Below are 12,945 nucleotides of genomic sequence, written 5' to 3'. Positions count from 1 at the left end.
TTAATGCAAAAAATGACTGTGTAGTCTATTCCCTAGAGAAAACAGACTTTTTTCTCATTTTATTTCTTTACTTTTTCTCAGAGTTAGAAAGAATCAGTTCTTAGGAATCATTATTTGCTGATTCACAGGAATTTCAGTGAAACTGCAGTTCAAATCCATTGTGTTCAGTACTCTGCTTGTACTGCATCTTGTTAAATGTATTTTTAATTATTGCCATACCATGTCACCTGATAGAATTGTAGCCTTTGATCATGAAAATCTTCCTGAACACCAAGCTGGATGCAACTAAATACCAGGGAAGTTTAATTTCTCTGTTTTTTCTTCTTCTTCTGTAAACAGCTTGGGGTTGAAGATCTGTCCAACATACTCAAAACTGGCAGGCAAAAGAATGTGCAACTTGAAATAAGAACTGATGGCATCATTCATGTGCTTTGTGAGCTTGGTTGTGCTGAAAGCTTTTTATACTCTGGTGTTTTGGTTTGTAACTGCAGGTGTGTGGCTTTCTGCTTTAGGTTGGTGGAACCAAAGCTGGAGTTGTGCGTTTCTTGGGAGAAACTGACTTTGCTAAAGGAGAATGGTGTGGAGTGGAGCTGGATGAACCCCTGGGGAAGAATGATGGAGCTGTTGCTGGGACAAGGTTAGTGTATGATCAGATAGAAGCTGCCTTAAAGATTTTGAATCTCTGTATATTTTCAGTTTTTTAATAGCTTCTGTGAAACTTTATATCAAGGGAGGTAGTTAGGCTGTAAATCTGACTGTCTGCTGATTGGGGGGGGCTCATTAGACACTGATTTGAATTTTATGACACCTACATATCCCTGGAAGTCTACATCAACCCCACATTCATGGGATTTGTTGATCTCTAAGTGATCTCCCAGGTGAATTTTATTCATAGACTGGTAATGGAAAACCCAATTTCCTGCCTTTTTATATCTGCTCTCAGCTTGAGATGAATGCTCAATTAAGAAACCATCTCTGGGTATCTCAGCTTAAGGGAAATCTTCCTGCATCACAGGAACTGAAAGCTCCTGTACCAATAGTTGCCTCATAGTGAAGATCTGGAACTGTACAGCTGCTTCCTTCAATAAGTGACACTTAGAAAGCATTAATTCAGGTCATAATTTTAACATTCTGTCTCATTGGTATAAGGAACAGCTCTTTAATCATTGAGGTTTTCAAGGGTTGTGCCACCTTAATGTAGGTGATCACAAGTTAAAATTTTAAGTGGCTTTGTTTATATTTAATCAAAGATATGTTCTGTATAATCACATGTGCATACTTATATATATGGAGATGTATGTAATAAAATATAAAGCTACTTGATTTAATTGAAATTCAGATTTATTTTTAGCTTTCTTCTATCACGTTTGTTGTCAGCTCAGAGGAATCTATTGAGGGCTGTGCATGTCCAACTTTGAAATTTTTAGGAAATTAAGAAAGAGCTCTTCCTCAAGACAATTCTGTTGAATTTCTGAAGTCTGCTATTATCACACTTTCAGCCTCTGAAATTCCCATTTCCAAATCTAATGCACAAAAGAATAAATGGCAATCTAATATAAATTAGGCTGTCACCAGCTGTTACCCTTTCTTTTAATACTTCTAGACCATCAATCTTGAATTCTTTGTGCAGCCAGACCGTGCATCAGCCAGACCCTTCCAACCTCTAGGATTCTATGATCTGAAAAGACTGAAGTTCATTTGCTACCCTCACCTCTCTGCTTTGCTTTTTCTCAAAGGTATTTTCAGTGCCAGCCAAAATATGGTTTGTTTGCTCCAGTCCACAAAGTGACCAAGATTGGATTCCCATCCACCACCCCAGCCAAAGCCAAGACAACTGTCAGGAAAGTGATTGCAACTCCCACAGCCCTGAAAAGGAGCCCAAGTGCCTCTTCCCTGAGCTCTCTCAGTTCTGTGGCATCTTCAGTAAGCAGCAAGCCAAGCCGTACAGGACTAGTAAGCTTCTTTTTCTGTTGCATGCTTCACATTCCCAAGCAGGAATCCACGTGGCACTTGCCTGTGATCTACTTGGAAAAATTGAGAGTAGAGCAGATCTTGGCTAGGGCACAATATATGTTTAATTGTGCTCTGTTTTTCATTCAAAGCATGCATGAAGGAAGGAAATCTTAGCTAGCCCTGAAGAGCAGCTGGATATTTGAATATTGCAGCTTACCCAGTTAATTCAGGCTAACTCAGTGACTGCAATAAGAAAGGGGCTTAATGATGCCAACAAACCAAAAAAAGGCATCAGTGTTTCTGAGTGGAATCTCCTTTTTGTTGTTCATTTTCCTTGCACTGCCTCTGCCCAGTGGGGTTTGTGTTTGAGGATCTGCTGTGCACTAAAGTTTCCACAGATAAACCATTTTTATTGAGCAAATGTCTAAAATGTAAAAGGTTTTCTTCTACTGTTACAGAGATGAGTCAGCTGAAAAATGAAGAAGTAGCAATTGTCAAGTCTTTGCTGACAAGAAGCCTCTTTCTTTTCTTTTAGATTTGGTTTTAATCCTATGAATTCATAAAGGCTAAATGTTGCAAAGTACAGTGGCTCAGGTGAATTCTAACACTGTACTAATCCCACCTAATACACTTACTATGGATTCTTTTCCAGTTACTCTGTTACATAAATGTCCTACTCTTGGGTTGCAGCAGTAAAATGGAAATCTACTGGGAAAGCTGAATTGTAAGAAGCCTCTTTTAAGGCAACTAAAAGCATAGAAATAATCGGGTTTTTTCCAGAGTCACGCTCGATTTTTACCTTTTTTAAACCAAAGTACATCAGTACCCCTGATTAGGAGGAGATCACTCAAACTCCCAGTGCCCTGGAGAGCTGGCTGGCACACTGTCCCACTGACCAGCAGGTGCAGAGCAGAGGTGACATCCTGCAGCCCTGCACAGCTGAAGCAGATTACAAGTGAACAGAGGTCAACAGTCGGTCAGGGCAACAGGGCTAATACCTGAGCACAAAAAAACATTAAAGGGATTTTCGATTTGGCACAAACAGTGGGACTTTTGCTTAATCCACTTGGGAAGTTACACTTGTAGCTGCAGAGTGCCCTCTAGTTTGAAATCGGTGCAGAACATGCAGTGCTCAGGGCAGGCTTCCTCTTGATGGGGAAGCATTAATACTGGGGAAGAATTAATACATTTATTCCCTGTGCTGTGGTACTCTGAGCAACAAGAGAGTTGAGTTACACACTATAAATGTTTGGGGTATATTTGGGTTACCTCTGTGTTGTGCCCTGGGGTTTATGCACATTTGGGGCCATAACATACAAAGCTTTTGTAATCCATTATTTCTGGAATTAAAATTCCAGCTTTCTTCCAGCTCTTTTTCTCAGGCATCACAAGCATTTGGTTAACACCCAAGCTAAAAGGGCTTTCAAAATAAATCTGACACTTTTTTCTTTAAAAGTTAAGCTCCTGAAGAAACAGGATTTCCTGAGATGGGTTTGACACAGCAGACTTTCCTTGCTCCAGTTCTAGGGAAATTACAGCTTACATGGAAACACAGCCCCTCCACAGTCTTCTCAATTATTCAGGGCTATTGATATTTTCTTCTTCTGTAAGAAAAGTAAATGCCCAAGTAGGTGATCTAATGAGTTAAGAGGTCTCTCTGCAATTTGTATTTATTGCCAGTTTTGAAGGAAATTGATATTTCTCTGAAATTTTTCAGACTTCTTTTGGAATCAGAAATTAAGTAGAGTTTGATTCAAAGATTTAGGATTGTTAAAAAACAATTCATTCTAGAATGAGATGGCCTCAAGTTTCTGAGCTGTTAAGCAGAGTCAGTTTTTATAAGCTGCATCAGGTTTTTTGTTCAGTTTTTGCAATTTTCACAGCTCTTGTTCCCTTTCTCTACATAATCTCAGATTTTTAGTTTCCCTTCCAGCTCAAAAACACTTGAGAAGACTGAATTTTTACTGACACTGTTTCCATTCAGTGGAATAGAGATCATGCAAGGTCAAAGAAAACCCTGTGTTCATTTTAGTGATAGCTCTCCAGATGGATTATTTTTTATCTATGCTCTTTAAGTTTAATCTTTAGAATTTTTTTTCCAGAAGTAATTTAATTCCAAGTGACACAAACACACGTTTTAATCAGATACCAGTTGTTCTTCACAAGGTTGTATCTGTAAGACTGCCTTTCTAGGTCAAGGTAAATGCTTTTCATCCTGAATGTTTTCTTGCCATAATTGAGGTGCAAAATGCTAATTAGAGTTCCAGAAGCTTTTGACAGAGCATTTGGAACTCTTAGGCTGCTGCTGGTGACCCAAGAGGATGACTTGATAACTAGAGGCACAATGTTTTTAACTTGCTACTGAAAGGCCTTTTTAATGCAAAAAGATGCTCAGAACCCTAATGAAGGAGCTTTTGTGTGTTTACTAAGAACACCTTTGGCTTTGTTTTCACTTCAACCCTTCTGTCTCCTACATAAGAGCTGCAAACTGCTACAAAGCAGCCTCACCACACCTGACCATTGTTAAAAATCTAGAAAACGGAGTAATTTAAATGTAAAAGGAGAAGGAACAGTAGGTTACAGAAAGTATTTGCTTTACTAACTCGGTGTTTGTGAAGTTTGGAGATAGGCTCCTTGTTTTCACTTGGCACAGAACGATTTTTAATGGATTTGCTTTGTGAAGTTGACAGAAACGTCGTCCCGGTATGCACGGAAAATTTCTGGTACCACAGCCCTGCAGGAGGCACTGAAGGAGAAGCAGCAACACATTGAGCAGCTCCTGGCAGAAAGGGACCTGGAGAGGGCAGAAGTTGCAAAAGCAACGACTCATGTAGGGGAAATAGAGCAGGAATTAGCTCTGGTTCGAGATGGACATGATCGGGTAAGAGTGGTGTTCCTGTTCCTAAAACAGAGGCTTAAGACAATTGACTTAATTTCCAAAATTGTTTTCTTATTGAAAAGATCTGGAAGTAAGAAAGGATGTTCTAAAACTGAAGTAGTCCATAGCTACAAGATCTTCCTTGTGGGAGCTTTGGCTTGATGAGACAGCAGATCTGTTTCATTTCACTTCTCTGCACACCTCACCAAGTCATCTTTGTGGTTTTTTTTCATTACATGCATATTTGAAGATGAGAACATCCCTGAGCCTTGGCCCATCTCTTTGTTAAATTTTGATTACTGAGACATAGATACATAACTTAAAAAAGATTTCCAAGCTTTTGTTCTTGTTCTTCCTGCTAATCAGCATGTACTGGAGATGGAGGCAAAAATGGACCAGCTACGAGCTATGGTGGAGGCTGCTGACAGGGAGAAAGTGGAGCTTCTCAATCAGCTTGAAGAAGAGAAAAGGTAATAAAAAATGTATTAATTAGCATAACTGTGCTAAAAACTAATTTTTCATTAAAAGCAATTGCTGTGGTGACTTTGAAATATCAGGGAAATTTTGAATAATGCAGGTTTGGATAATTACTGTATAAAATCATATTGCAGGTTCTTAATAGTAAATTCTGAAATTTGTGGATTGAAAGCCAAAGAAACTGGACTTTGTAGAAGCTCTAACAGTTGATTATAGCTGAATTTCATTCAACTTACTCCTTTTATTATTGCTTCCTGTTATGAAGGGTTTTATGCCTCTCATGAAATGAATGGATTGTGCCTCATCTACTTGAATTCTTCTTCTTCCACTTCAAAAAGCAAGTTTTTGTAATCTCATTTCCTGACAGTGCTGGATTCAGAATTTACAGTTCACTTCTCTTGTGAATAATTCATTGCTGATAGTTGTGTGCTCCTAGGTGGGGTCTGTCTGTTCCAGGGAAATCATCAGAGACATTTGTTTGTTTTAATGCCTTTTCTGCTTTTTGTAACCACTTGGAGAAAGGAACTGAGCTTATCAAATAGGTGAAGTGAGGTTAGGACAGGAGATAATCTGATGAATTGCTGGGACAAGGTTAGGTGGGGAAATAATCTGATGCAATGTTTTGATTTGAATGCTTTCAAAAACCATTCCCATTGTGGGTCTGTGCTGGAGGCTGCTGTGGGCCCCTGAATGTCAGATGTCAGCCTCTGAAAAGCCTCCTTAAAACTAGAAATCACAGAAGAAAAAAATGCACTGGTAAAGCAGTTTTCCTGCTGCCTTTTTACAGCACCCACTGTAAGTGATTTTTCCAAGCAAGCAGCAGAGATAGGTCTGGAATTGTTTGTATATTCTCTACAAAATCATGCAGTGGGTTTTTAAATTAAAAAAAATAAATAAAGGCAGGCAGCTTTGCATCACCCCAGTAGCCTGGCTGTGGACCTACTTTAGCTGAATGCCAGGTCAGTGGGGGGCTGTTTCACTGCAATCCTCCATGGCCTTGAGCTCACCTTCAGCCTGTTGCTAAGCAGCAGCAGTGCCACTACCCAGGCACCCAAGTGAGGTCCTGCAGCCAGGAAAACATTTCACAGCTTCAGCAGTGTCATGTTTCTCCTTCCTCCTAACCACTTCAGGCTTAGGTACTTTAAAAATTCTCTGTAGTGTGTATTCAAGTCAGTCTCAGCAGTGACTTGAAGTCAAATAATGCTGTTTCCCAATGCACATCAGTGAGACCCACTTTAAATAAGTAGTTCTTACCCTCCTTTTTATTTTAGAGATCCATCACTTGTAACTCTCTTTGATGCAATGATTTCTACATCTGTCAGCCAAGCTTCAGGCACCAGCAGTGTGTAAAGCTCAAAGGAAAGAAGCCATGGTTGTCTCTTCCTTTGCAACATCTTAAAGTTCTGAAAGGATAGAGGGAAAAAAAAGGAGATCTGGTCCCTTGTTCATTGGAGCACACCAGAGGCAGGGGAGGGAAGGAATAATTGTTTACAATTTTATTTTATTTTGCTTTTTAAAGTCAGATAGTAGCTTCTCACTTGTGTTTTCTCAGCCTGAGACTCCCATATGGGCAAGGCAATTTCATGCCTTGCTCCCAGTCCATGTCTCTGGCACACTTAGTGCAGCCCCATGGGTATCCTGGGTGCATCCTGACTTCCTGACAGTCTCTGAGGTGAATGGTAGAATACAGAGAGTGCAAGATCAAGCTGTTCATTCAGGTCACCTCTTTTGAGGGTGTGCAGAAAGGTGAAAGAATGAGAGAGACTCAATGATGACCTAAAGGTTTTCTTTTTAACTGTTCAGAACATGCAAGGAAATACTTGACAGAGCTGCAGGAAGACTGGTGCTGTGCTTTGTCAGGGGTTGAGTTTTAAAGACATCAGCTCCCTCTCTCTCTGATGCTTCCTGTGAGAGATTTATGCTGGAAGTTTCTGGCACTTGGCTGGTACAGTTGGAATGATGTCACTCGAGTTCTGATTTCCACTGCAAAGTGAGCTTGAAAGCTTTTCCATTCAGCAGTACCTGATTTTTAATGAATTATCCCCACAGGAAAGTTGAAGACCTTCAGTTCCGTGTGGAAGAAGAATCCATTACCAAAGGAGACTTAGAGGTAAAATATATCCAACTGTGTAAGCAGGATGTGTGGTAGGACACAGAAGCACAACCAGCTCAGACCAAGTGTGCTGTTCCCTAGGAGAGCAGGCAGGGATGATTAATAGACACAATTCTGCTCTAAGCACATGAAAGTGATCCCCACTTCTGCAGTTCTTGAGTAAATAAACTGTCCTGAAACTACAGGATTGCACCACTAATGCAGTTTAAGAGAACTTTAAAAAAGGTTGTACTGTGGAAAGGCTGTAGTTGTTTAATAATTAAATTAATTCATAGAAAACTCTACTTTCCAATTCTTTACATTATTATATATTTTATCTTAGTCATGTTTCTGAAATTTCTTTAAAATAACCACCACCAAAGAATCATCTTGAAGTTATGAAATTGAAAGCTAATGTTTATGCCTTATAAAAATTGAAATTGAGGACCAGTCCTGTTTGTCTTCAATCAGTTTTTAAAATAATATTTTTAATAATACTGTGCTTTCCTTACAGAAGATTGGTTAGCAAGGAATGTTTTGTCCTGTGTTATTGTACACAAAGCTAAACAGTAGTTAATGTGTGCAATTCTTATCTTTCTGTTTCTATAACATTGGCCTAAACCACAGAATGTTATTGGAAACATTTAATGAAGGATTACTCTCAGATGTTTGAACCGTGCTGGTTTTTATTCCAAATTTCAAATTAAAAACCAAGATATTTTTTAGGGGTTACTCACAGTTGTCTAATCAGAAAAATATGAGAATTTCTTGCCCAGCATAAAGTACAAACTTAATTAACTTGTATTCCTGTGAACCATTTATGATCAAAGTGCTAGCCTTATGAAAATTATCCATTTCATATAACATTTCTTTTATTTTAGTCTTCCATTTGTTTTAAGATACCTATCTAGACTCTTCATAGAATGCTTTTTATTGTTTAGCCCATGGGAAACTTTAATTTTTTTTATTTTCTGTTAAACAGTCAATACTCATGGCAAACCATCTTAAAGACTCTGGTTTGCCAAGCTGAATAACTTCAAGAGTTTAAACTGAATTCAAGATAATGAACTGTATCCTGTTGTTTGTGTTGGAATGATAGTGCTAAGTCTGCAGGTGAAATATTTTTTGTTTGTTTGTTTGTTTTTTAATTTTACTGATAGCGAAAGAGGCAGATTTCGGAAGACCCAGAAAATGTAAGAGGGCACAAAAATGTGCAGAGACATCCCCTGTTAACAGATTGTGTGCAGAAAATGCTTTTACTGATTCACTAACTGCATAATCTGTTATTGAAACATTGACTCCAGTACTTGTGTGCATGTTGCTTCCAGAGCAATTACATTTATCCCAAAAATGTGTGTAATGACTAAATGTTTAATCCCCCTTAACTGAAGAGAGGGCAAATGTGTCATTAGGATTCTTTAGGGGCTGCAACTAATTGAAGAGTTTAGGAGCTCGTAGAAAATGCCTGTCCAGGATCATGGAAATGTCTTTATTTTAATGCAGGATTTTAGTTGTTTGCTTCACAAAATTCTGCATGCTACCCTGTGAGCTCCTTCTGTTCAATAAGTTCAGTATTTCATGAGCTGATTAATTTTTCTGAGGAAAAAAAATCAGTATGTTCCTCACCTCCCCTTAGGTGTTTCATGTTTTTTGGCATGAAAGGCTAAGGGGAGAAGATAAAAAAATACCTGAAGAATTAGTGTGGAAAGCTTTCTGTTTTCACTGTATCTTCACAGAGATTCTCCTTAAATTATGTAGGAAAATTCATGCTACCAGATAGCAGAAATGGCTTTACAAGACATTTAAGCAGCCCCCTTCTTCCATAGCTCAGAGTAGTGGAGTTTAAAGCCCTCTCTTTGATAGGACTCAGGAAAATGTACCCAGGCTGCATCCCCAGCTGAGATAGGAAGTTCTCAAGACTAAAACTGGTTTCCTGCTGTGCATTCTTAGGTTCCTTTTGGGAAGCTACTTCAGCAAGCTGGGGCTCCTCTATTCTTCCAATCAGGCTCACGGTGTGTTAGAAGTAAATCTGCATGTGCCTTTCCTTTCTCTTGTTTTGTGCACTCCCTGTTTAATCCTATCTTTGCTCCTGATTTCCCTGTTCTATTTTTTCCCATAAAAATGGACATCTTCACTCTCTGAAGGAGAGAGATGGCTGATCACTTAGTTTCTAGGTTAATGCTTCATAATCTCAGTCGTGCTCTGTGGTTGTTATCCCAGCACAAAGGGACTGGAGGTTTTCTTGCCCCTCTCCTAGAACTGATTATCAGCATTTATGGCTTCAGCACAATTTTCCAGCCTGACCTATAGATGGAGAACTCAACAGTGAGGTTTATTTTGAAGTGAAAGAGTAGCTAGAATACATAAATGCTGAAAAGAGTTGATGATGGATCTCTGAAGTTTAGTTGAGTGGAATTCTTTAAGGCTCAGGGCAGAGTAAGGCTCATCCCATTTCCCTCTCACTCTTAATCTAACAGCAAAGCTTTGGAGAAGGTGAAGATCCTTCCTTTGTTTTTTTTTTTTTTCCTGTGTTGTTTGGCTTTTTTTCCTGTTTTTATTTTCCATCCAAGTTAATTAAGATTTGCAATCAGATTCTTTTCTTCTTGTTGTAGTTCTTTGCTCTTCTCAGTCCACTGTGCCCTGGGTTTCCTGAAAGAGAAACAGAATCATTTTGACACTTCTCTCTAGATGATCAGGAGAGAAATTTGAGTGATCCAAAATTCTGCAGTGATTTTTACCTTGGTGAAACTGGGGCTGTCACTTGGAAATCAGACTCGTGTAAAGGTTAATCCCTCTTGTGCTAAGCAGGGAAAAAGGTGTCCAGCAAAGATCTCTGGAATATTTTTTGTTGATCCTTTAGTTTCATTCTGGTCGGATTTTAATTTATTTCTCTTTGTAATATATAAGATAAAGGATTTAAAGAAGCCCAGTCATCAGTGATGGCTTATCTGATCTTTGCAGTAGTAAAGCAGTGTCTATGAAGTTACTGTTGGTTTGGGTTTTATGTAGCATAGAAAAATGTAAGAGAGCCCTTTCTGCAAAGTCTTGCAGGGAGAATTGCAGATGATTTGAGGTTTCTTGGTTTTTAATGGATCCCTTTGAATTAAAGCAAGGAAGGTGTGGATATTCAGTTTTTAGAACTAGATTACTTTTCAGACTTACAATTTGGTTGTGGATTATAATCAATACTGACCTGTATCAGAGAGAGGACTGACTTACAGCCACTTAGAAAATGTCATAATTTCCTTTAGAATACTTGGCTATGTTTTCAAAGGCTGTGGGAGGCAAAACCAATCATCCATGTTCTCATGGGGTTTTTTTTCCCCCATATGCACTGAAGATCTTCTACTGACAGAGAAACAAATCTGCTATGGAATTTCAAAAATTAGACAAACCTAAGCAGCAACTTTTAGCATTTGTAGATTTTAGTGTTTTGGACCTCATAACTATGTAGTAAAACAGCCAACTGTTTTCAGCTAGAAAAAATATGTAAAAAATGAAATGCCAGATGTCTGCTTGCCTTTGGGGAAGAAGATAACTTGATGGTGTCAGGAGTGCTGTGTTTGGAGGAGACAAAACAAGAGGCTCATCCCCATCCCACTTGCTCTGCAGAGGCTGCACAAGATCTTTAACTGGGGCTGGTTTGGAGGCAGTGCTAACCAGCCTGTCACTCCATAAATAACACAGTTCACAGAGATCTTTAAATATCATATTACAAAGGTGGCAGGAGCAGCAGTGTCCTGCCAGCTGTGGCTTTGGATTTACTCACACATCTTCCTGCCTTTTCTTTTCCTGCCTTTTTGGATTCTTTCAGTCCAGAGTTCTGTGGGCAGCTGTTGAGGTTGCAGGACTCTCTTCTTTTAATAGCAATTACCAGGGTTTGGGGTTTTCTTCCTTTGTAAATTAGCTGTGGCAGAGAAGCTGTGTGGGGAGCTTTCATCAGGACTGATGGATGCAACTTCTTCAGTTAATCAAGACATCTGCAGCTTCATTCTCTCTTTACTCTCAATAGGACCAAACCCTCAAGAGCTGCTCTTTTTGAAAAAGACACTGTGAAGCAAACAGTAGCAATTTGGACTGTTTAGTTAAGTTAAATCAACAGTGCTGTGTCAAGATGGACACCAGACTTGAATCTCAGCACCTGATTCTTACTCCCTTACAATTTTTCTTCCCTTTTCCCCACTTCAGAGGTGCAGACTTGAATGAGGTGCTGAATTTTACTTGCATCTCTCAGACTTCAGGCTGCCTTGTAGACCTCTGGAAGGCATCAAGCCAGAGCAGCCAATATTCTTTGTTCTTGCTAAAAATTCTTCCCCTTTGTAAGCCAAAGGCAGAAGGTACCTGCTCACTTGGTTTCATCTGCTTCCTGCTTCCCTCTAGCACCCTACTGGAATTACAAAGATCTTACTTTTTTCTCCTTCCACCTCCTGTTCAGTGTTTTCAGACTACAGTAACTCCAGAGCACCCAGACTGAGTCACTTTTTTACCTGCTTTTGGAGAACATTCTTCCTGAAAGAGGAGGGGGGGGAAAAACTCTGAGTGTTCTGCAGTGTTTCTATCCAAATAATTCATAACATTATGACAAATGAACTTTAATGTTCCCATTTTTTGACCAAAAGGATTTTTATGACTGAGACTTGAAACACAGCGATTATTAAAAAAAACACACCAAAAAGCCCAAACCCCAGAACCAACAGAAAAGTTAGCAAGTTGTGATTTGTCACGTGAGCTTCAGTGGTGAATTTTTGTCCCCTGGTTAGCATTTAAATAATTTATAAAATGGCTTTTATTAAAGAATGAAGTTAGTGGGATGACAAGGAAAGGAACTCCTCTTCCTTTTAGAACAGGTATAGGGATATATACACATATATATTTTTTACATAACTACTCTAATTTGTGCTGAAAACTTCATGTACTGATAAATAACTTCTACTTGGCTGCATGAAACATTTTTTGTTCATATTTCTTTGTGATTTTTATTATTTTTTTTTTACATTTTCAGTTTGTTTTTGGGTTTTATTTTTTCACACGTCAGTCCATTTCCACTTTCAGTCCATCTTTCTCATCCATAGCATCTCCCTGTTCATTTTACCCACTGCATCTTCTCTGCTCATCATTGGTAGAAGATTCTGGCAGCACGGCCTGCATGTGGCTCCCTCCTCTTGTGCTGGCATGTGATGGTGGCACCTTTGTGTTCTCTTCCTTTCCCTTTTTACTAACAGACGCAGACCAAACTGGAGCATGCCCGCATTAAGGAGCTTGAACAGAGCCTGCTCTTTGAAAAGACCAAAGCTGACAAACTCCAGAGGGAGTTAGAAGACACTAGGGTAATGGTTTTCACTATTTCAATAACAAGACTGATTTGTGTTGTGGAAGATTTCTGATGGCACAGAACCATCTGGGTGTAACAAGTGCTGAAACAGGTTCCTTGCTCCTGCCTTGATCAGGACCTGCTCTAGATCTAACTCAGAAATGAGCATTCATGTTGAGCCTCAGTGGTGTGTGTGTGTGTGCCTGTATACATGTACTCATTTCCTCAGAAGAA

General features: G+C 39.2%; 1 protein-coding gene and 1 long non-coding RNA gene across 8 annotated transcripts in view; one reads left to right on the top strand and one right to left on the bottom strand.

The window, feature by feature from the left end:
- The window catches only part of CLIP1 (CAP-Gly domain containing linker protein 1), a 65,066-nt gene that overhangs the window by 23,899 nt on the left and 28,222 nt on the right, over window positions 1–12,945 (top strand). For 3 of the 7 annotated variants that reach the window (XR_011729600.1, XM_071762709.1, XM_071762706.1), the window contains exons 4-10: window positions 513–637; window positions 1,737–1,953; window positions 4,637–4,834; window positions 5,198–5,301; window positions 7,358–7,418; window positions 8,561–8,593; window positions 12,623–12,727. Coding sequence is in view for 3 of the 7 variants with exons in the window: in XM_071762709.1 (XP_071618810.1) it covers window positions 513–637; window positions 1,737–1,953; window positions 4,637–4,834; window positions 5,198–5,301; window positions 7,358–7,418; window positions 8,561–8,593; window positions 12,623–12,727 (843 nt within the window). In the remaining 4 variants the exon portion in view is untranslated. The remainder of the gene's footprint in view (window positions 1–512; window positions 638–1,736; window positions 1,954–4,636; window positions 4,835–5,197; window positions 5,302–7,357; window positions 7,419–8,560; window positions 8,594–12,622; window positions 12,728–12,945) is intronic. The other 4 variants (XR_011729603.1, XM_071762707.1, XR_011729601.1 and 1 more) reach the window with 3 other exon arrangements.
- Window positions 9,942–12,945, bottom strand: part of LOC139804917 (uncharacterized) — a 44,572-nt gene continuing 41,568 nt past the window's right edge. Inside the window, exon 3 of the long non-coding RNA XR_011729604.1 lies at window positions 9,942–10,049. This is a non-coding gene — a long non-coding RNA (uncharacterized lncRNA). The remainder of the gene's footprint in view (window positions 10,050–12,945) is intronic.

This window comes from Heliangelus exortis, chromosome 19 (genome assembly GCF_036169615.1).
Source record: "Heliangelus exortis chromosome 19, bHelExo1.hap1, whole genome shotgun sequence".
NCBI lineage: Eukaryota > Metazoa > Chordata > Aves > Apodiformes > Trochilidae > Heliangelus > Heliangelus exortis.
Note: the sequence above shows the minus strand (reverse complement) of the source record. Positions and strands in the feature narration are given on the sequence as shown.